Raw genomic sequence first — 24,493 nt, 5'->3', positions numbered from 1 at the left:
GTACCCCGGATACAGTTTGGGATGGACTCATGATGCATCGTTTCTAACATTTTTGCATCGGTAAAATCTGATTACTTTATATTATTATAAGTAAAGAACTTATGCCTTTATTATTTAGAAATGTGACTTATAACTTCATATTAGGTTGATTCCTCCTCTCTAAACTGTTTCACTGTCTCATCTCCACTGTTGTGACCAATAAGTTTTTCAACGGAGGGTGATGCATGTCCGACCGTGTCACATTAGAGATTAACATGCATGGCCCTCCAGAGGCCTTATGTGGTCAATTTACAAGCCCACAAGTTAAACATAAGCCACATCCTCTGTTTTCATTACTATCCTCCTAGTCTATATCGTTGACGATCCATTTAGAGGATTGCTCCGGTGTCGCCGGAAGATACGCCAGACGTCCCTCACCTTCCTCTTTCTTTGGGTTCGGTCTGGCAGAATACTATCCTCCATACCATGAATCTCTCATCATCACTAGTCATCCTCGTTATAAAAAAAAAAACCTCACCTTACATGTCATGGCACAACACTAGCCAAATTCAACCTCCCAGACCAATATAAATTATTGTCCTGTACTTATCTTATGTCTTAATGTCTGTATGTTTCATCAGTGTCTAAATGTCCTATGTCTACAGCTTCCCTTTACCGGTACGCTCTTTCTCCTCCACCCTTCCCGCTGTAACTTGTGCCACATTAGGCTACCACTTGAGAAACAAAGTCAAGTAAAGGTTAGGATATATTAACAGAATGTCTGTCAATATATCATAATGAAATTTGTTCTTCATTGACTGATGAAGCGGTTAAGATTTTTTACTTGAACTGTTCGCCTAGTCACGGTCCAGGGCATGTGTGTATTGTTCAGTTTATTTTAGCCTCACAGATTTCAGTCAAAAAAGCTTGTTCAGAAAAAAAAAATTAAATAAAGTTATGGGGGGTGGTGGCTAGTGCCGTAGTAAAACCTCAGTCTGCATGGATGCGGTGCCGTGTGCAGCTGTCAGTCTCTGTCTCCTGTATGAGAGCATTACGCATTTACTGTCACCTGACAATGATGAAATAAAGTGGAGGAGAAAGCGCCGACTGTGTGCTAGCTACGGGAGTCAAGTTTTAAATCGAAATAGATTGAAATTAAGCCACATTCTTGAATATTGAATACAAAAATGGAATCGCCGATACTGCCACGCCCCCATCCATGCCACGTCCGGTCAGCTTGCCAAGCGGACAAAAGCACGTGTTGAAGTGCTGCGAGTCAGTCAACCTCCTGTAACGTAGCTAGAGCCGGTCAAAAGTTAGCATGGCAACAGATGCTGGAGACCCATCTTTCACTGAAGTCGGCGGTGTGGAAGTATTTCGGATTTCCAGTGAGTTATGTTGATGTTGTCGACAAAAAACACACAGTTTGGAAGCTCTGCTATGTGCGTGTACCATATTCTGTGTGTTTACCATTGCACATTAGCCTAGCAGCTAGCAGAGATTCCTTCTGTTTATAGCTTTATCCAAACAAAACCGCACGGTTGAATTTCAGCCTGCATGAACGTTTTGTAGCCTAAACAGAGCAGCTTACATTATATTGGTTTATTAGAGAAAGCTACAAGTTAGCGGACTGCCGAGTCTACCTCTCTGCTCTCTCTGCTCAGCCGCTGCGTGTTCTGTGAGGCGTCTGCCCTCGATTGTCGGCATAATTTTTTTTTTTTTTTTTTTTTTTTTACTTTATTGATAAATAAAGTTTCCAATTGATTGTTTTTTGTTTGATACTTCAGAAGTTTTGCTTGGAATTAAAGGCACAAAAATAATCCCATACGAGGCTGGGGAGGAGGGGGCGGGGGAGACGACTCTCTCCAGTATTTTGAATTTGGACTGAATTCCAGTATTACATATTGCACCTTTAACCCTTCTGGCAGACATTTCAGCAACACAGTACATCCCAAACTGTATTTTACTTGCAGATTAAATTAAACAGTTTTTATTTCTTTTTAAACACAGTAGCACTAACTTTTTATTAAAACAATCCAGCCAAATTCCTAATATTTCCATTAAGACCTGAGATGTTGGGCTGCCCTGGCCCTTCGCTGCATGCCATGTCCCACTTTTCCTATCTTCAGCCGTCCTATCCAATAATAAAAAAAGCCCCCCCGCCCCAAAAAAAAAACACATCGAAGAAAAAAAAGAACTGAAATTTTCTAGGCACTGGTTAAGCTTATGCTTCACTTTATGTATGTGTTTATGTATGAATAACCACTGACTATTTTTGTGTCCACAGAGAGCAACAGCTGGGCTAGGGAGGACAACAGCTGAGTTAACAGACGGTAAACACGACAACAGTGGCTCCAGCAACAGTAACCCTGTCAACGACTCTCCCACTGCTATACAGCCAACGGATCCAGTAACCATGGAGATCAGCTCCTCGCCTCCGCTAACCCACATGGAGAGAGAAAACGTGGTCAGCTGGCGCAGCCAGGAAGTAGAGGAGCTCCATTACCCAGAGGGCCACGGGGTGCAGCAGCCAATCCGGGATGAGCTGGAGGAAGAAGGGGCTGCAGAGAAGCAAAATGGGAAAAGAGATGAAGATGAGTTGGACTATCTTGTTTTTGAGATAAGAGAGAAGCAGAGAGAAGATGTAGGAGGTGAGAGTGAAGGAGGACGAGACACAGAGAGAGGAGAGGAGGAGGGAGAAGATGGAGGAAGAGGAGACACAGAGAGAGGAGAGGAGGAGGGAGAAGATGGAGGAAGAGGAGACACAGAGAGAGGAGAGGAGGGTGAAGATGGAGGAAGAGGAGACACAGAGATCGGAGAGGAGCAGGGAGAAGATGGAGGAAGAGGAGAAACAGAGAGAGGAGAGGAGCAGGGAGAAGATGGGGGAAGAGGAGACACAGAGAGAGGAGAGCAGGAGGGAGAAGATGGAGGAAGAGGAGACACAGAGAGAAAAGAGAAGGAGGGAGAAGATGGAGGAAGAGGAGACGCAGAGAGCGGAGAGGAGCAGGGAGAAGATGGAGGAAGAGGAGACACAGAGAGAGGAGAGGAGCAGGGAGAAGACGGAGGAAGAACAGAAATAGAAGGTAAGGAAGAAGGGAGTAGAGAAACAGAGAGGGAAGATGGAAGAAGAGCAGATACAAAAGAAGAGGAAGAATGGATAGAAGAGACAGTGGGAGAGATGGAAGACAATGCTGTGTCAGCGCTCCTGGTCGTCCAATCAGATCTCTCAGAGCAGGCCTGGGCTCAGCACCTCGGCGACACCGATGACCTCAGCGACTGCCTCCAAGCCGAGCTGGCTGTTGTGTACTCGGACAGTGATGCAGGCGAGGACCAGTGGGCCGGCTCTCCGCCCTGTGATGTCACCAACCAGGAAGAAGCAGGCAGAGGGATACATGATAGCATCTGTGATGGTGAGAGAGAGGAAGAGGAGAGAGGGGAAGAAGAGGAGAAGGCAGAAGTAGAGACTGGAAGAGAGGAGCGGAAAGAGGAGGAAGTAGAGGAGGAGGAGGAGAAGTGGGGAGGCAGGGATGATGAGGATGAAGAGCAGAGCTCCACAGCCAGCTCCACAGACCCTGACAGGAAGGTAAGAACATCAAGCCCAAACTTGAACTTCAACAAGTAAATTTCTAAACCATCTCCCCCACAGAAGATTGGATGGGTAGTGAAGGGGTTAAAGGTCAACTTTATACCACTTATCTTTTATTGAATGATGCTGCAGCGCACAATTATGTTCCGTCCCAGTCCAGGAAGTAGTGTGACCATTATGTAGTAAGGTGGAAAGTCAGGGTCGAGGGTTGGGCGATGAATGTCCATGTAGTGCTGGGGTTAGGGCTGGGTATCGTTCAAAACATTTCTATACCGATACCGTGACTTTGATACCGGTTCCTAAACGATAATTTTTCCATAAAATCCATTTTAACAAAACGAACTGACAACATTACACATTACTACACAAATCTTTGTATTTATTTTTCAGCTCCTACTACGTGAGCCCCGTCTCTGTGTAACGTAGACTTTTTCCTACATGCCTCTACAATTTATAACGTTAGACAGCCAATCACAGACATTATTAGATCTTGGTAGAAGCATGCTGCATGCTTATTGGCTCACTGACGCTGATGAGATTTACTCCGTAGGGATTGAAATTGGGTGTTGAATGACGAGGCATTTTTTGATACTCAATACTTCAGAGGCAATTTGTTCGGTGCCTAAAAAGTGTTGAAGCCGGTACCCAGCCCTAGCTGGGAGTGCACACACATATCGGTGACGGTATGGAGTTTCTGTCACCGTGGTGAAGAAGCAACGTATGGCGGTAACCGCACCCCCCTATTACAAGAGTAGCGTAAATTAGAGCGAGAATGTGAGTGACGTCAGTGCCTGTGTGGTCGGGCAAGGAGAGCGCGCACTGATTAGCGTATGAGTGCGCTGTGAGAAAAAGCGAGATGAAAATTTTGAAATTATTTTTTACGCTAAAATGATGAAGTGATGATTGAAGGTCAATTTGACTGTGACATTACAATGTTTTTTTAAAACCACTTTTCTGGTCAACGCCATAACTCAGGAACAGAAGGGGAGAGATTTGGTCAGACACAGAGCCTGTTCTCATAAAGCACTGATACATATGGCTGTGAAAATTAAAGCTCTGTAACTGGTATGTATTCCATGTATTTATTACTGTCGGCAGCACATTGATTGCTGTTGTATAAGAGCGTGAAGATCCTAGTAGGGAGGAGGTTGGGGGGGGGATGAGTGGGTCATAAAACAGCATTTTCAAGCCGGGGAGCCGAATTTCATTCCTGGGGAAAACAAAAGACTTTTGTGTTCGTTCCCCACGAGTGTTTCAATCGAAACCACCATCTTTTTCCTATAGGCAGTCTTACAAAAATTGATTCCCAATTGACAATTTGCTCCAAAGATTTCAGAGTTGAGAAGCTCCATAAAGTGACGCGACAGCCAGCAGGCACCTGCCGGGGTTGCTAGCTCGTCACTCGGACAGTCACTCTCGGAGACCCCGCTGTAAGCTGGAGGTCTCTCAGACAGGTCTCGTAAATAAGAGGCTTTTATTTCGCCGTTGACGGTTTGTTTGTTTGTTTAAATATCACAACACAAGTACATCATAAGATTAATGGAAACCTGTGGTTTAACTGCCTTTTTCGGAGTTAAACTCCACAAGCGCCTGCGGGCTTTACAATCTAACCTTTTTGTTATTAGAAGTTGAGTTTCAGTCTGTATGATAAATAAACAGTGGTAACATGCTATGGCTTTATGTAGACTAAAGGGGAGACATCAACGTTTCTAATTTTTAATTGTTAATTTCCATCTGTTGTCCCTGGGCATATACGGTACACTACAATAATATAGAAATGATAATTCCACATAACACTAATAGGGACACCTAGGACAACCAGTGCATAGGCCTACCTATTCAGAGAGGCATGCTTCTTTTTTTAATTAAACTGACTAAAACTAATACAATAATGATAATAGGGATCGCGTTCCACTCTTTTGAATAAGTAAGGGGTGATCGCTCAATAAGTTTTATTTTTCAGTATTGTTGCTATATTTGTAACGTCATGAGGTCTTCTTTTTGAGATTGAGAAACACCTAGTGTGAACCGGCCACCAAGTGTCATGGAAAGGCTAAATGGAGAGGCGAAATGACTTTGCAAATTGAATCTCGAATTGGATAAGGAAAAGCAGCAAGGAAATGGACTCGATGCCTTATTAAAAGCTGTACTCTTAATTCGGTTTTTGAATTCAATTATTGATTCCTGTTTTGAAAATTGCATTTCAAATTGATTTTTAAATGTTCTTTTTATTTAGTAATTCATTTAGTTATTTTTAAATGATATATTTATTTACTGTTTTAAAGTTTAACTTGTTCCTCTATTTAATAATGGATTGATTAATGAATTTTCATAAATTCATAAATTCCTGTTTTAATGTACAATTTTAGCCTGACAAGCCAGACCCTCATCAATATGTTGGGTCTGGGAACTCACCATTGGCAGGGCTCAATCCGAGGGGCGGGATAAACGGTTGTCTTTCAAATTCCATCTGCACGCAATAGGATAAGGCTACAACCAACCAGAGCAACGAAGAAGCTAGTGAAGCTAGCTGATAGATTAAACTTTTGCTGTATCCTGTCAGCAAAACTCCGAAAACATCTGCCTTTTTTAAGAATGATTTCTTTTGCCGTTCTTTGTTCTTTTTTCAAAGAAAAGCTTAACTCCAAGTCTTCCAGAAGGCCACTGTTCCCAGCAGCAGCAGCCATAAGCCCGCCCACCGACTCTATACACGATGTGATTGGCCTGACCAGAGTTTGGTTTTTCTAGCTCGCAAGTCAACAGAGAGTGCCTAGACCCCCCTGGCTGCAAAATAAATTTGCTGCCGCTAGGGTGCGACTAGATTTCTAGGCTTGTACAATTTAATATTAAAGAAAAATAATTAAGAAATTCTCTATTTCCATGTCCCTGGAGGTCCTCCATAGACTACATCATGTAACACACCTCTGTTTAATAGTAATAACGTATGTATATTAAAATGGGTTCCTTCAACTGTCTTGAAAACATCTATAGTTATCTGATGCTGAACCTCATCTTTCCTGACAGCTTCCTGTAGATTTCTGTGTCCCACAAGAGAGCTACAGTGAAAATGTCTCCACTGAGCATGTGGACTTTCTGTTGGCCCGCCAGCAGTGGCGGAAGATGGAGGAGGAGGTCAAAGGTCAACCAACCCCCAAACCAGGGCTCAGAGCTCAGGGGAGCTTCCAGGGCACCCACACTTCTCTGTACCCCCCCACTCGCAGCCCCCGACTCAAACACAGGTAGGACATACTGGTTGCCAGTAACAGTTTATTGTTATTTTTTCTCTTTTTGATTTGAGTTTTTCAGCCACATATTCACACACCCTCCAGTCAATCTCACTGAAACGAGGTTTGGGGTCCGCGGTATGCATCTCTTTGGCTGTTGGCATTAAAGGTCCCATGACATGGTGCTCTTTGGATGCTTTTATATAGACCTTAGTGGTCCCCTAATACTGTATCTGAAGTCTATTTTATATAGACCTTAGTGGTCCCCTAAAGAAGGTCCTCGGCCTAAAGAATGTTGAAGACCCCTGTTCTAAACATTAGATTATTTGTCTTTAACACTAAAACATTTGGGTTTTGTTTAAAGCAGGAATAGGGAAACAGTTTTTGCCAAAAGGTTATGTCAAAAGGGAAGAATTTGGATTTTTGTATAGTCACAGTTTTTTATTCCAACTTTGTAAAATATATCATGAGAATAAATGTTTAAACACCTCAAATAGAAAGTAGTGCATGGGGAGTAAAGGTAAAGATAGGAGAGAGACAGACAGGAAGTAGCGAGTATTTACATGGGTGTACTGAGCTACTATAGGCGTTGACCCTGGTTGGGAGGAGGGTCACACCATGCCCGCAGGAAGCCTGGGGCCCCCATCTGGAGGCAGGACCAGATGGAGGGCTTGTCAGTGAGTGCCTGCTGGCTGGGTTTGCTACGGAGGCCGGCTGGGCGCAGCCCGAAGAAGCTATGTGGCACCCGCCTCTCCATCCCATCCACCTGTGGGAGGAACCGCTGGGGTTGTGTGCGCTGCCACATGGGTGACAGTGAAGGTCAACTGAGGGACAACTGAGGGAAACATTGTTGAAGTTTCAGCAGCTACAGAAAGTCTGGGAAACATCCCGTTAATAACATGGCCAAAACAGGCCAAGGAGGCACCTTCTCATGGTGACACGGTGCAACTGAATGAATGGCGCTTGGATGGCCGTGTTAACTGTGGAACCTTGACACGCCTTGTCAGGACAGGATGAGCGGGGACACTCCCTTTGGATAATCGCTGGGAGCAAACATTTTACATGGCTACTACTGTACATGTGGATCAGAAGAGAAAAATCATCCATTTAATCTTCAATGGAAACAGACTTTTAAGTCCTGTTGGCTTTAAGTTGTTGTTAACTTAAGCTTGGTTTCCTCCTGTCGTATTAAAGGGAGATCCATCCACCAGTGCCCAGGGAGCCGCCCCTGTCCTCCACCATGTCCCCCAGTTCAGAGGACTCGGGCCTGGATGATTTGTCCTACCGCAGCCCGCTGGACGAGCCAGAGAGTGCGGTGGAGAGAGAGATCCGACTGACTCTGGAGAGAGAGGAACACCACCGCAGGGAGAGGGGGATGATTACACATGGTCTAACTACACCCAGGTAACAAAATATCAACAAGTTGCAGAAGCCTACAAAGCAGCAGAATGCAGTCTTGGTGGTGTTTACCTAAAGCATTTTAAGAGTATGATCTTGGCTCACAGATTTTAAATTGGACCAAGATCATCTAAGCCATTTGTACCATTGGGAAACAGAAGGTTTTGTGACATGAATTGGTAAAGGGATATTTGCAGTGAAATGTTTACAGGATGACTAACATTACTGTTTTTACTGTACCTGTACAGGTGTATAGGTAGGGATACTTTTTAAAATTACTACACAGGCTCTGAAATGAAACCAGTTTGACATTAGTTCGTGAGTGAAAGACAATTCCAAGAGCCCTAGTTTTCATCAGGTCTATAATAAAAAACAGTGTGGTCCACAGCTAATTGAATGTGTGATGAGATGTTTATTATAAAGGTTTGATAAATACTGCATTGTTTGTAAATGGTATTCTTTAACCTGTCATTCATGATAATTCTCTGTTGCTTTGTCACTTTGAGTAAAACCTTTCACATTACACATTAGATCCACTGTTTATATAATGTAAAAAGATTTACAAACATGGATATTGAATATTGCATCAGATATCCAACAAAAGGATTGTACAGTAGCAGAATTCAAAAGCTGGTCTCCTTCTAGTGGGAAACAGATAAAGTGTGCCTTTAAACTGAAACCTGTCATATTGTTCTGTGTTCAGAGGCTTGACCCCGCAGACAGGACGATCTCCACCTAGACCTCCAGCCTGCCGCACTCCTACCTTGTCCATCTCCCCATCCCCTTCCTGCTCCTCTTCCCTTCCCCGATCTGTCTACCATGAAATGACAGCCAATAATGTCATCATCTTGGAGCCCGACTGCTCCATCTCCGCCTCCAGGAACCGCCTAGTCTCCTCTGCTATCGGGGGCCTCCCCGATTGGTCCACAATCAAGGATGCGGTGTCTTCCGCCAATGTCATCGTCGTGGAAACCTCCAATCTCATCATTCGCAGCGCTTCTGAATTCTGCCTAAGCTCCGCCCCCGTGTCCATGGAAACGCAGGAAAGCACTTTCTCGTCCAATCCATTCTTCAAGCTGCGCTCCCTCAGCAGCCAGTCGCTGGTGGAGCAGGAGATCCGTATGGTGAGGCAGAGGGAGGAGGAGTGGAGGAGGCAGAGGGAGGAGGAGTGGAGGAGGCAGAGGGAGGAGATGTGGAGGAGAGGGAGAGAGAGGTACGATACTGTGCTGGTGTCTCCAGGCCTCAGCGATAACATCACTTACAACGGTACGTAAGTATCAGAAACAGTTCTGTTGTGTAGTAGTTCCGCTCAAATGAGAGCTCATAGATTTCACCCGAACCAACAATGTATAACTCCTCCCCTCCACACCATTAGTGATAGCCATTTTGTGTCCCTTGCCTTAACTCCATTAATTTATAGTTGGGGAATCCAAAGGTTTGCAGATGATGGTGTGTTTTTACCCTTCTTAATCCACATTTCGAAATGTTAAACATGTGAGGTATCTGCAGTTCTGTTAGCCTTCCTGTGTACAGCACTTTGAAATATACTGCAAAGTAGTTTGAGTGCGTTGCCAATCACCTTCCCTGCAATTGTAACATCTTGGAGAGCTTGTGTTTGCTAGTTTGCACCGAAGTTGCTATACCATAGCAAATCTGGTTTTTAATCTGGATGATAATCTTATTAAATGATCATTTAATGATATAATTGCTTTTCCCAGTGTGATTTAATGGTCTTTTTGTTCCCCTTTGTTTTTATTCCAGTGCCAGAGGTTTCAGACAGATGTGTCTCCTCCCCTTCGTCCCCCTCCAGGACCCGCAAAATGGAACGATCCAGTATGTCTTGTGACCACAAGGTTGGCTGACACACACACACACACACACACACACACACACACACACACACACACACACACACACACACACACACACACACACACACACATGCACACACACACATACACACACACACACACACACACACACACACACACACACACACGCACACAAACTCTACAGTATTTGTCTATCTGGAGACAAAGTTGCGTGCTGCAGCCTGTGTTTGGAGCTGAATAGGAAGTCTGAAAATCTGTATGTATATCCACTTAAGAGACGGGACAAAGAGTACTCAATCTGTTAATCGATCAAGATTTAATGGACAAGATTTCAAACCATTAACAGACTTGACTTGACTTTGTTGCAGGCATTAGAGTCTGTATTTTGTCATGCATATATGCACATTTGTAAGAAAGCCACTTTGAAGAAGGAAAATACATACTTTTAATGATCCCCATCCAACTCCTCACAACAATTTTTGGCTTTTTAGCTGTTAAATTATCCATGATGTTCAACACTAAAATGCTCTGCACTGATCCATGAATTATACAGAAATATTAATGGGTGCAGCTTTAATGGCATACACAGTACACCAACATTTTGATACAAAGATGCAATATAATGACTTCTGGAATGTATAGTGTTACACAGTAGCTGGTAATATTTCACTGTGTTGGATTATTTCATGTTAATATGGCATGAAAATCATATTAACATTTTCAAATTTGTTCTTTTGCAATTTCCATGTTGGGTGATGATTTCTTCCTTTACTCATTCATTTGTTACATTTATTAATTGTGAACTTTCTGATTTGTTAATCAGTTGACTGATTAACTATTTAATCCATAAATTCACAATTTAGCAAATGTATTCATTTTTCGACTCATCAGCCCATCACTCTTGCAGTCATCAGTCTAATAATTCCTGCAAATGTCCCATCCTCTGTTTATTTCTCTTTTGCCTTGACTATCACCCCTCCATCCTATAATCCATCTGACCATATCCACCTATCCACCCATCTTGGCTCCAGTGGTTTAGCTAAATCTCCCCCTCCCTCCAGTTCCCCTCTTCCCTCTCTTCTGTGCCAAGACGACAGAACGCCATGGCGCAGCGATGGGAGGCCTCCCTCTTAGCCAATCAGAAGAAGGAGTAAGCAACGACCACGCTCAACTGACAGCCATTTCAAAGACGCACTGCAGTGTCTATAGAATGCCTCATGAGAAGAGGACTATTTCTTCATTTATCTAGTTTGGGTTTCCATTATTCTTTAATGTCTGGAAAAGTCCGTTGCATGATGTCGGAAACAGTATGTCACAGTTTCTTATATATGATACCTCTGTATTCCCAGGATGCCTGTCCCAATAATAACTGAGTATAAAATTGCAATCATAATATTACTACTCTTTTTGACGTGTGACCCAGATTTTATGTAAACTTAGCAGTATTATTATTCAGCACTTTGATCTGTGGGTGTTTATGAATTATGGGACTAGTTCAACTGTTGTTTGTGGATTTTTATGACTGACTGAATATGATGCAGTGACTTTCAAACTTTTTTTCTGGGCAGTCATTTTTATTTCAAATATTAATTTAGTCTGTATTTTAAAGTAGATTAATAGCGTACAGCGTTTATTCAGAAATGTTCTAGCTATGCAGAGATTCGAGAAGGTACATGCAAAAATGGTTCAGCATGTTGTGTTCTTTCCAATTTGTATTTTATTTTTTAAAGGTGCCAACCCAGACTTTGAAAATCACTGCCTCAGTGAAACGTTTTAATGAGCCATTGATCAAAAGAGTTTGGATGTTCCAGGTTTCAATGTCAGCCATGTTGGCTAAACAGTGCTAGCTGCTAACTGAATACCATTTGGGTCACAGTCGCACAGACCAGATGGTTTGCCTTTTCTTTGGAAGAGATTGGTTGTGACCCAGATAAATCCAGAACAGGCGACAGTTTTGTGGGGTCATGAAAAACCTTTTTGAGGATATTGTAGTCTCAAAATTGCAAGTCATGCTAGTTTTATTTACCATTTTATTAGCATGGAATGTATGGCGTACGCACCAGGGCATGGACATTTTTGATGAAAGCTGTTGATGTTCTACACCAAACCACGACGGTACAAGTTGAACCTGAATAAAACTGCTAAAACAGTGAAACCTTTATCAGCTAGTTGCCTAATGGTACATTAGTTTGGTGAAGCTCTGTTTGCCCATTGGCTTCTGAAGAAAGGTGAATGCAGGTTCTGACTTTGCATCAAAAATATGTATGTATGTAGGGGAATATTCCCATTCAGTCTGAACACCTTTGAAGTGTGGACATTTTATAAATGAATGTTGAATTCAAGCCATTGCTAAACAAGTTGACACGACGCTGATTAAGCCTCCCCGCCAGGGAAAGCTCTCTGCACGTCTCAGTATCACGTTGTGGTGTCCGCTGTCTGTGGAGATATCCCCGCACTGGATCAATGTACTTGGAACGAGTAGTTAACTCCACAACAACGTCGTTACATGGGCAGTACACAAAGTGCTGTGAACTAAAAGACATTTAAACGTTTTTAATCGGAGCTTTCCGTTTCAATAACCTGCTCACATTTCTGCTCGATTTGTAACGTTAGCTAGGGATTGTTGTTGACAACATCAACCTAGCTAATTTCAGCTAATTGACCGAGTTGACGAGCACTGACATCGGCGGACGTTCCATTTGTCACTTCCGGTCTCAGAACTGGGAAAATACCAAGGAAAGCGAGTTCCGAGTACAAAGAAACGCACTATAAATTTGCTTCCTCACTTATACCCCTTTCACACCGAGGGCTCAACCAGGATTGAACTAGGGTTGGCTGTGTGCTTAAAAGGGTTAACCGTCATCGATTGACTTGGCTTCACGACCCAGGTCGAGAGGTTGCTTGGACCAAGGTTGGACAAGGGTTGATTTCAATGTGAATTGCACACGACCAGGGTAGCTAACACCCGGACCGGACAAATTATGTGATTGGTTGGAAATAGAAGGGGGGCAGTTGTCACCGGTCACCGACAGTTATTCTGGCTCTCTGATTGGTTACACATTATCTCACTTACCTGTATTACCCAATAGCTTGAAATGAAGGAGGGGGGAATCCCACAGCTTTTCATAATCATGTTAGCCTCACATTGTGCTGTGTCGGCGCTGACTATTTCTTTGGCTACACCGCTTATTTATTCTGGAATTGAGGAAAACACTTTGGCGTTGTATTTCTTTAAACCAATCACAACCAGCCTGGGCGGCGCAAAGCCTCGATAGCAGAGATAGTGAGAGGGGAGGAACGATGTGACACGTTAAGCCAGCCTTGGTCTATATCCACGACGTTCAACTTCCGGGATTGCTCTGTTGCTGTCGGATTTCACTCGATGTCCGCTCCTTCCGTTTTGTTTGTGTTGGCATTTTTAACTCTGGTGGATTTATGAAGACTATGGTTAACTGCTCCTTAGACATCTGCAGGGTAAATCCAGACAGCTAGACTATCTGTCCAATCTGAGTTTTCTGTTGCACGACTTCATCAACCTTTGAACGTACACGTTCCACCAAAACAAGTACCTTCCCCAGGCTATTTTGCAAAGGCACTGCAGCTTTTCCCAGAGCTTAGCGCCGGCCAAGACGATTGTGATTGGTTTAAAAAAAAGCCAATAAACCAGAGCATATTTTTCTCCCATCCCGAAACGCTGTGTGGACTTGGCTCGATGGTGTTTTAAGCCCCCAACGTCTCCTTCCAGGCAGCGCTGCAACAGTTGACTTCAAGGCACCAAACCCTAACCTTAACCATAACCATAACCATAGCCATTGCCTAATCCTAGTGCCTTCCAGGCAGCTGCCTGGAAGGAGACGTTGGGGGCTTAAAACACTGATAAACGTGGACTAGCCAGACCTTCCTCCGCAGTGCTGTGGAGGAAGGTCTGGCAAAGGGAGACTAAGCCAGACTATAAGCACTTCAACGGTGTTTGTGTTATTACTGTCACTGCCAGAGGGGGGAGACAAATGTTCTGCACTTCAGTTTTAAAACGAAATGTCATTACCACATATTTTCAGCTAAATGGTTTAGATTTAGAAGTGTAAGCATGGTGCATATAGTACAGTCCAGATACGATTGCTACAACCTGGCCAAACTCTGTGTGTCTGTGGCTCTGCTCTTTCAGCAAAATAGCTTACTATAACTGAGAATCCCATATTCTATTCTAGTCTAGTAAAGAGTTTTACATATTTTTATGTCCTGTCCTAAAAAGAGATTTCTTGTACTGTATTTTTGCTGCATATATTTATAAATTTGAGCAATGCTTATGAATCCTTAAAGCTTCTATTTGTAAAAGGTTTATAATATATTGTGTCAGAATGAATTGAATTGGAAGTCTGACATGTTTTATAGGAGATGACTTCTGTGTGTGCATGTGTGTTTTATAGTAATCCATCCTCCTTACTGTACATCAGTTTGGCTTCTGTAGCTCCAGAACAGGCTCACTCTCTGCTTTCCTCAATAAACTCAACTTCTGTCTGCTGTCCAATAAAGACGCTTTCACGTCACCTTAGAAATGGGAGATTTAGCATCACTATATTTTGGATGTGCTGTAAGCTTTAAAGTGTTACAGTAGACAAATACTACAAGGGACCAAACCACCTTGGTAACGATTTACTCCATTCGAGCTGTGTGTGTCACTGTGCAACCTGACGATGTAGCTGGATCTATATTTTCTGCCAGACTAGGTTTCAATTTCTTCAAATTTATCTTAGTGCAGTCCTTCATTTGTTATTGCTGTTGAAAGAGTTGTTGGTCGCTATTGTCCTCTTCATTCTGGCAAAAAAATTATTGAAGTGCAATAAGCTTACACTGTAAGGGGTGAGGAACAAAGTAGTCCTCGTTGTGGCAGAGTTTAGCTAAAGTTAATGAGGCTTCAGCAGTCAAATTTCAGATGCTCTCTTTGTCTGGGCAGCGCTGTACAAGTCCCATTGATTTACCTGACCCGTCTTACACCATACAACTCTGAATTTACATGTGAGATATCCAAGCAGGTAGTAAAATCCCTGTCTTTATTGATTTTTTTTTTTTTTTTTTTTATAGATTTATTCAATGCCTAACCACAACCAATCAAGCTGCTTCGTAGGGCGGGACTTGCATTGAAGTTACGCGGGATCCATAATAACGCGGGAGTGACGGGCTGCGGCTGGAAATCGGAAGGACAGGGAAATAGTTTTAACCCTTGTGTGGTCCTTCGGGTCACCAGGACACGAAGGACCACGCAAGGGTTAACATGACTACAAAATCGACATCCACCAAACCAAAGTGCTTATGTTAACATTAGTTAGCTCAGACTGGTTTCCTAACTGCGTCGCAAGTTATAGTAATGTTAGCTGCCCTACAGCTGTCACAGTTAGCTTCGACTTCATATATTACCTTCTAACAGCTGTATTCTCAGTAACGTGACAATCCGCAAGAAACAGGTTGCTTATAAATCACTAAAGTAGTAGTGACAGCCCCGTTTGGCTTAGTTGTCAATGCATCGTTTGTTACTTAGCTAGTTTATGACAAATCGTTTCGGCTGTGCTTTCTAACATGATGTCATTGTGCTAACCGAGCACCGTTAGCCCTTATGACAGAGCTTCACTACACTTGTTAGGTAATGTTTCATTACAGAGTTCTCTGTTGATTTGTTTTTTTTTTTTTTTTTTCCCAATGAGTTTATTGAATTTCAGTTTGTTAATCACATCAAGTTATACAGTGTACAATAATTACACAGAACCCAGCAAACATTTTTCACATTGTTCTCCCTCCCATCACCCCAACCCACCCTCTGGATACGAACATAGGAATTACATATATGTCACATATGTAATACAACGTATACAAGTTAAATAAGAGAAGAAAAAATAAAATAATAATAATAAAATGTGTTGATTTGTGTTTGTCGCTGCATGCTCGTGGTGGGCAAATGAATGTTAACAAAGTTGCGTGCAATGCGCCATGACATAGGTCCCCTTCAATGTTAGAAGTCCCTCTAGGGGACAGAACGTGTAACAACTACCACATGCTGATAGTGGCATTAACAATGCGTAAGCCTGAGTAGTGTAGTACATATTAAAAACTGCATTTGAGCATTTAAATATTCGAATACAAAAAAAAAATGAAATTCAAATGGTATTATAGAGGAAGATTGACAGCTCTAATGTACACCATGACAAAGTCAAATACATGGTGCTATAAGTAAATCCATCCAAACCACATGGGGAACATGCAGTGGGAAGCTGATTACCTGGTCAGTGATGGTGCCATTAGACTCAGAGTTCAGTGTGTGATAACATATTAATGATAAAATATTACATGCAGAGAAGAGACTCCTGACTAAACCAAATATATCTTAACTAAACTCCCAAATTACAACATGTCAAAGTTTCTTCTCGGGACACTTTAAACCCTATGTTGGACATGTCACACCACCAGTGTACATGGATCATTCTGACAACACATGTAGCCAGTCCTAGATGTAATTTCCCTACAGTACATCACTATTTTTGAAGGTGTACTGCCAAGATGGGAGTCACAAACAACTTTACTTTTAAACAGCCTGCAGCAGCCAGCAGTGATACAGAAGACTCCGTCATTCCATTTAACCCATTTAGGCCTAAAACTCCTGCTAAAAAAGGCCTTTTTTGCCTAAGTACCTTTCTGTAACCCCCTCCCAAAACCTAAGGGTTTCCAGAAATATTTATCAAAATTTGTCAAAGCCTACTAAAATCTTAATTTCTCAGGCTCTATAGCAGATAAAAACATGGAATAAAAAGAATTTGCGAGCTTACTTCTTTGGCTTTCAACTTGACTGACTTGCTTGGCCATATTCTTCAAATGCATTTAAAAAAAATCTATAAACAACAAAAATATCAAGAATATTTTCAAAATCAGTACAGATACGTTTTTATTTCATTATTTCATACTTTTGAGGTACCAAAGTGACAAGTGAACATCACTGATACAAAGTTATAGAAAAAAAACCAAAACAAAACAGAGGGTTACTTCTTCTTTACATAACAATTACATATTAATTTATGTTAATTTTGTTTCTTGTATTATTTGGATCGAACTTTGGATAAAAGCGTCTAAGAAATCATAACAAAATCCCTATGCATCTCTGTCACTCACCTCAAGAATATTTCAGCCAATCTCAGTACATATAATTGGCCATGTGCCTTGAAAAAGACGACACCGCTCAAAATGACGCAGATGCGTGACCAGGTCTTAAAGGTAAACACACGCAGATGCGTGATCAGGTCTTAAAGGTAAACACACAGATGCGTAATCAGGTTTAAATGGGGTAGAGGTCAAAGAGTACTTAGCTGTAGATCCATACAGCATAGCATGGCCATACTTTACATGGCCATGTTGTATCAATACAAAGACGCCAAGTAGCTTTCTTTCATCATATAACAGACATGAAAATCACTCACCTTTCGGCAAAATTCGCCGTTTTGAAACCAAAATAGGTGACCTATGTGAATTGTGTAGTTTTCTGGCATGTGACTATTTTAGAAAAATAAATAAATTAAAAAGTCCACATGGGATTTGTTTTGATCCGCTGGATTTAACCAATCATCGAACTTCCACAGACCAATGAAACGAGTTCTAGCCAATCAGATGCAAAGTAGGGCGGGTCTTTGCCGAAATGTGAGAGTGTGGTGTGATCTCCGTGGTAACGCGGCTAAAAAAATGGAGGCAAAGTTTATCAAACTTGGAGCATGTAGATACAGGCAGCTTTAGTTGAGAAAGTAGTTAAAATAAATGGCGCTGGGCATGAATGGAGGACAAGAGGAAAAGGTGGTGACGGGAAGCCGTTTAGCACTTGGTGCCTGAAATTGAGGGAGGCAGGTGCTTGCTTCTGCAGCACATGTTCAAGGAAGATACTGGACGGCAGCAGCGGTAAGAAAGTGCTTGCTAGTCATTAGATGCTAGTCACAAAGCTTCGGTCTGTGCACTCTGTCATACGAGTACGTTACCGGCAACGACCACTACCGTTAAGACTGCGACTGTTCCTTTACTGACCGACCGTGATACAAACAATACGTGTGCGCACGTTCATAGCGGAATTAGCATGGCAGGTATTTAAACATAACGGCCTTGTCCCAGAGTTTAGACGTCTAGCTATATGAAAAGATAAACAATGCAACGTTTTTAATAAATGTAAATAAAGCAGCTAATATCAACATGGACAAAATCATGAATGTACTAATTCGCTTTTTTGATGATGACCTGGCCAAGGTAGTAAAGTTTAGTTTTCACAATGATTCATTGTAGGATTATGATATTATTGCAATATGTAAATCCACATTGACTCTTAATTTAACATATGGGTGGAAGAACTAAAAATGTATCCAAAATTTTTTAATTGATAAAAATTATGACTTTTATTATTGTGTAATGTCAGAAGGACGAACTGTTTTGCCAGTCAAATTAACTTTAATGAGTGCATATTGAAATATTACACTGTTGGTTGGCAAAAAAATTATCTCAAGATGCATCAGATTAATACTTTAAAATATGGAATGAGAAGGATATTACCCAGAGGGGTAATATCCTTCTCACCTTTTTCACCCCTGACCCGTTTTCATGCCTGATATAAATTGCCCAGGAGAATTGAAATTTGGTGCAAGAATGATAAAATCAATTGCCTTTTCAGTCCACTGGATTGTGCAGTTGAGTTGTTTTGTCCAATAGAGAAATGTATCTTTCTCTAAAACAGATGATTGGGGACTTCATTTCAAGTTGGGAAAAAGGTAATAAATTGCAATATATTGCAGAATATGGCAATATGTTTAAATAGCGTATCTTGACATGATGGTGATAATATGGTATGGTTGGGCCTCTGGTGATTCCCAGCCCTAATTAGCTGTCACATAAGCAGAACAGAGTGTACAATGGAGGTTGCACAGAACAGAACAGCAACATTAGAACTGGAGGAAGATGGGCGTCCAGATAGCTCAGTTGGTAGAGCGGGCGCCCATATATAGAGGTTTACACCTCGACGCAGCAGGTCCGGGTTTGACTCCGACCTGCGGCCCTTTGCTGTCATTCCCCCTCTCTCTCCCCTTTCATGTCTTGAGTTGTCCTGTCAAAAATAAAGGCTGGAAATGCCCAAAAAAAAAGAAGTGGAGGAAGATGCAACATGTTCATCTTTGGAAGTGTGTCCAGCTGGGCAGAGACAGTGGGTAAAGCCAGATCATTGGAATATGGAAGAATATGGTTTGTTTATTTGTGAGTATGGTTTGTTGCAATCGTGGCAAAACCTGAAGCTATGTGAAGGCAGCATGATGATCCAGGGTCAGTCAGGACACAAGGCCTCCTCTTCACTCCTCCTCTGTACCTGATACACACACACACACACACAGAGAACAGACAGACACACACACATAGTACACAGAAGGAACTGTCTGTAAAGGTTTATTAGCGTCATTACACATGCTGTATAAATTGTAGACAAACACAGTTCAACATCCACACCAATATTCCACTATTATTCGGAATATGACAAAAGAACGTGATACATGTAAACAACATATTCGGTTTGAATATTCTGAAAAAGGCCTTTTATCCGAATTTTAAGACGTGGGATAGGCCAATATTATTTAGGTTTTAGAAGCATTCTTTGGACATGTATACAGCACATTCAGAATCTGCCTCTCAATCAGGGGTTGTACTGAAGTTTGTGACAGTTCACGGCCAGTTTGCGTTGCTATGGTTGTTGGACACAAACCAACCAGCCGAGGGCTGCGGTAGAGCTGCATGTCCAAAGGAAAAGAAGGAGAAACACAACTACTTTTAAACATTATCAAAGACTTGGATATCAACAGGTTTTTGGAAAAGCTGGTTGAAGGAATAAAGGAGCGAGACTGAAGTTATCTTAAAAGCGGGACATCATCAGCAGTTACTGGAAAAAGCTATTAGTCTAAACAAAAGAAAAAAAGTTCTCGGATTACCGTAATTCCTCAGAGGCCGGGCCTCTGATAGTGGCCAGGGGCGTGGTCAACACGGACAAATAAAGGCAAAACACTTGTGTGGATAATCTCCTAAATGCCTTTCATATAATATTAAGTACAAATAAAATTCAAGTTTATCGTAATGTACATTTCTACCAATTTAATTGAACAGATTCAACAATATATTCATGTTTTTTTCCACACTTTGTTTTTCTGGATTATGGAAAGTATTAAATATTATAAGTATTATTGTCCTACCGGTATTTTAGTCAATGCTGTATGGGTTACTCAGCAAAGTGTAGTTTGTAGTAACGTACAGGTGCCAATAGATGGCAGTAGCTACATTGGATGTAACACGGGTCTCATTTAGTTCTAGTGACGGACCTTTCAACAACTTATTGAAAACGACCTTGAGGAACATGGCACCCAGACGAAAATTTTATTTAAAATTTAAACAAAGAGTTTTAAAGTATGCGGAGGAAAACTCAGGTGGAAAAGCTGCGAGACATTTCAACATTGACCCCAGGAGAATCCGATACTGGAAGAAACAGAAGGATGAGCTGACAAGATTAGCCAAGAAGAGCAGAGCACATCTAGCTAGCTGGAGGTGGGAGGAAAAAAGTTAGCCTGGATCTAGAAACACATAGCTACCGTCTGTAATGTTAATCAGATACTGGTGTGCTGCAAGACAGCAATGTGTTTTACTAAACTGCTGTATGCTCTTATTGTAATCTACCAGCAATACTGTAGTACCTGTATTTGAAATACATTTTTAATAAATAAATTTACAGGGTTCAAACTGACAAAATGTTTGTGTTTGATTCATTCTGACCCAAATTGCTTTGTTGCCTTTCTGGCTGTGCAAATGTTTCTTAAAAAATGAATGATCTCTGTCCGTTGGAACGCTATGGCTTTTTTTTAACTCGTGTTGTCCTTCGGGTCACCGGGACCCGTCCAGTTTATTTGACGTTTTGTATTGGCCTGGCGTTGAGCTTCGCCCCCCCAGTGACCCGAAGGACAACTATAAATAGTTTATTTAAAACAATTATACTTATCAAACAGATGGAATTAGAAATAAAGGCCTGCCTCTAACAACATTCCGTTACCTTCTGCAGTTCAGGTAAATAAAGGTCCCGGTTTTTATTTGAGGAATTAAGGTATATGCTTTCTACGATGATTAAAGTAATCTGTCACCTGTTTCACTGAAACATTTTTGTACAAATGTTTTAAGTATACATTGTGTTGAGTAATAATTTATGCAGCACGGAGGCCCCACAGGGAACAGTCCTGGGCCCGTTCCTGTTCACCCTCTACACTGCAGACTTCAGTTATTACTCAGGAAACTGCCACCTCTAAAAGTTCTCTGATGACTCGGCAGTTGTTGGCCTCATCGCAGATGGGGCGGACAGGGAGTACAGAGAACTGAACCAAGATTTTGTGGACTGGTGCCGGAAGACCCCCTCCAGATCAATGCTGGGAAAACCAAGGAGCAAACACTCTGCTCTAACGGTGAACATCCTGGGTACGGCATTGACATGGTAACATCATATAAGGAGGATAGTGGCTAAATGACAATTTTATTATTTTGGGCTAACATCTATCTATTTTTCTGGGTACCTCTCTGAAATCTACTGTAATACAGTACACATCACTGTAGAATATTGCAAAAGCACTTTGTTGAGCTCATCATAGAAATTAGAAGAAATCTATTGTATGTCAACTGTGAGTTATTAGGTGTTAGCACCAGCAGAGGGAGCCACACTATCTGCTCTATTCATTTACACTGATCATCTCATTATCATGTCGCACAATGACAATATATTTAAGCTCCTCAATACTGTTTATAGTCATTTTCATAGTGCACTCTATACGTGCATTTATTCATTAGAAGTATAATATGCGTTAATTGAGAATAGGTATTCATTCAGACAGCAGAGAAGTGCATAATGGGGCAGGTGGTTGGATAATTTCTTTCTATTGACATTCACTGTAGTGCTGGCTGTTGTTACCATAGTGATACTGATTCCAACTTCAATACCAAACATATGAATGGAAGCATCTTGCCACACTGAATTGCCCACGTCAAATATACAGCGTTCTTTCACGTCCTTATTAGCAGGACGCCATCTTGTTGTTCACACACACACACACACACACACACACACACACACACACACACACACACACACACACACACACACACACACAACTCCTCCTACCATGTCCGTGTGTTAATGCTGGAGTCCTGACCTGACTCTTAGCAAACAAGTGATTGCGCCTGCTTTAGAAGGTTAACTCGTCCCAAGTTTGCGGTAAAATGCAGTTGGGTTGTCAAGGTCAAAACACTATATGTAGCAGCTGTGAATCAAATAAATGTATAATAATGTCACTTTTTACTCACATAAAATGCTTTCTAATCTGTGGAAAACACTGGGGAGTCTACTAACGCGCCGTGCAGCACTAGAGAGGCTCAGTGAAGCTACAGAAGATTCAATATTCACTGAGGGCTAACTCTGTCCCGTGACTGATGGACCTGTCTCGTTTTGTTTTTGCTGTTTTGGAATTTGAAAAGTATGATTCTACCTTTAAACTGTGTAAAGTAAGGCTGTTTCTTCTATTGATACATTGTGAGACACAGTACTGTGACTATACTACGTTTGTATTATCACGGTTTTATTTTTTAGTAGGAATACAAAGACAGAAAACAGACAGAGGAAACCTAACAATGCAATTAAAACAATAACAACAATACATAAAAATAAAATTAAATAAACCCTCCCACCCCACTCCAAGGACCTCCAGGGTCACAATGAAAGACCTGCCGATTAATGGAACAATAGCTGTGTTTCTATCAACGTATTTTTATGCGCATTTTGAAGTATGGCATTAGAAAATGTTGATGGAAACGGCAAAATTCGAAAAAAAACTTGTCTTTTTTTTTTTTTTTTATGCTCACTTAAGGTGTTTTTTGCCTTTTCAAAAAAAAAAAAAAAAAAAGTTAATGTGCAAAATGGGAGATGGAAACACACATAAGTAACGTGTGTAACTCACATGTAACTCACATGAGTGAGGATGGGGGAAGCCATTTCGGGTAAATTGACGAATTGTTTCAACAGCTTGAATCGTATGGCTCTGCACACCGCGTGTACACATCGGTGAACAGTTGTCTTGCCACACCTCTGCCACAACCCACAGGTGGCCCACTTATACTATTCTACCTCTCTCAATTTAGCCAAAGAACTTAGCTTCTCTTTGATTTAGCAAGCCGGTTTGCTATCTACAGACATGCTTAACGTCAACTTGTGACCAAACTACGCTTTGCGTAGTCTAGTTTATTCACTTTAAACCAGTTGATAAAGAAAATGCTAATAAGAAGCTTTTCTATTTTTATTTTTTGCGACATTTTAAATGTTTGCTTGACAATTGGATGGAAACACGCCTACTGATTACACCAGAGCCTTTCATTTCTCATGCCATTGATCCAGGTTGTCTGCCTTAACCCCATTTGTACGGGCAGATGATTGTTCCATGTGGATAACATCGAGAAATGTGAGAACCCAATGAGTGATGGAAAGTTTGTCAACCAACATACTGCAGTGAGTTTCTTGGCCGCTGTTAAGCCTGCCAAAACAATTCACTTCTAATATTCTCGAACTGTCAACTTAAAAGGTCATTGAAAATTAAGATTGGGTGCAGATACAAGTAGGATTATAGAAAACATAATATATAAAAAGATGGCTACTTCCCTCCAAAAGTGAGCTACAGGCGGGCACTCCCAGAACATGTGGATAAAGGCTTCATGGACCCCCAGAGAACATAAGGAACAAAGGGAATTAGGTAAAATGTTCTCCTTGGAGTTAGGTAAGTTCTGTGCACATACTTCAGGTGAATTTGTTGATGGTCGGGGATTGCGGGACGCCAAATGTTAGCCCAACAGAGTCCCAATCAAAATGTGGTTCTAAGTTTGGGATGTCACCTATCCATTGCCTGTCTACAGAGAGTCTTATAAGAAGTGTCAAGCAATTTTGAGTAAAGTGTGGAGGCTAAACCTTTAGAGGCACCTCTGGAACTCATGGTTCTATGGAATGGGTGTTGTTCCGATGAGCCTTGAGGGATGCCCTAAACTGTAAATAAAAAAGAATGAAGTGCCCGGTAAGTTATAGCTGGCTTTAAGGTTTTGAAATTATCTGAGACCATCATGTCACATCATGGATACCTCTCCTTTCCCATTGTGAAAAACTAATTGGCCTAGGCCCTATCCTATGAGCAGCTGCTTGTTATTAAAGATTGGAGAGTTGCGATGCCATGAACACTGAGTCACACAGTCTCTGTGCTAAGCGCCATGTATCATATGCGTAATAAGAGGGCCAAACCGGAAGTCCTCATATTTCATAATAAAATTATTGGGGGAAAAAAAAATCACCATGCTCAACTTCACCACATCAGTCTGTCTGGGCTGTAGCTGCTGCAGTATTGGGCCAATCACACGGC

General features: G+C 41.7%; 1 protein-coding gene across 4 annotated transcripts; it reads left to right on the top strand.

Annotated features, from left to right (window-relative positions):
- The first annotated feature begins 3,093 nt into the window (after positions 1–3,093).
- On the top strand, positions 3,094–13,486 carry LOC114564851 (histone H3.v1-like). Of its 4 annotated transcripts, none has more exons than XM_028592463.1 (6): positions 3,094–3,562; positions 6,590–6,804; positions 7,984–8,193; positions 8,891–9,453; positions 9,949–10,040; positions 11,081–13,486. In XM_028592463.1, the coding sequence occupies exons 1-6, from the start codon at positions 3,158–3,160 to the stop codon at positions 11,171–11,173; spliced, it is 1,578 nt and encodes a 525-aa protein (XP_028448264.1). In that variant the 5' UTR covers positions 3,094–3,157; the 3' UTR covers positions 11,174–13,486. The 4 variants fall into 4 exon arrangements, with proteins under 4 accessions (XP_028448264.1, XP_028448267.1, XP_028448265.1 ...); XM_028592466.1 differs by having other exon boundaries at positions 8,891–9,457; positions 11,081–11,153; XM_028592464.1 differs by having other exon boundaries at positions 11,051–11,151.
- Positions 13,487–24,493: the final 11,007 nt, after the last annotated feature.

This window comes from Perca flavescens, chromosome 12, assembly GCF_004354835.1.
Source record: "Perca flavescens isolate YP-PL-M2 chromosome 12, PFLA_1.0, whole genome shotgun sequence".
NCBI classification, from domain to species: domain Eukaryota; kingdom Metazoa; phylum Chordata; class Actinopteri; order Perciformes; family Percidae; genus Perca; species Perca flavescens.
Note: the sequence above shows the minus strand (reverse complement) of the source record. Positions and strands in the feature narration are given on the sequence as shown.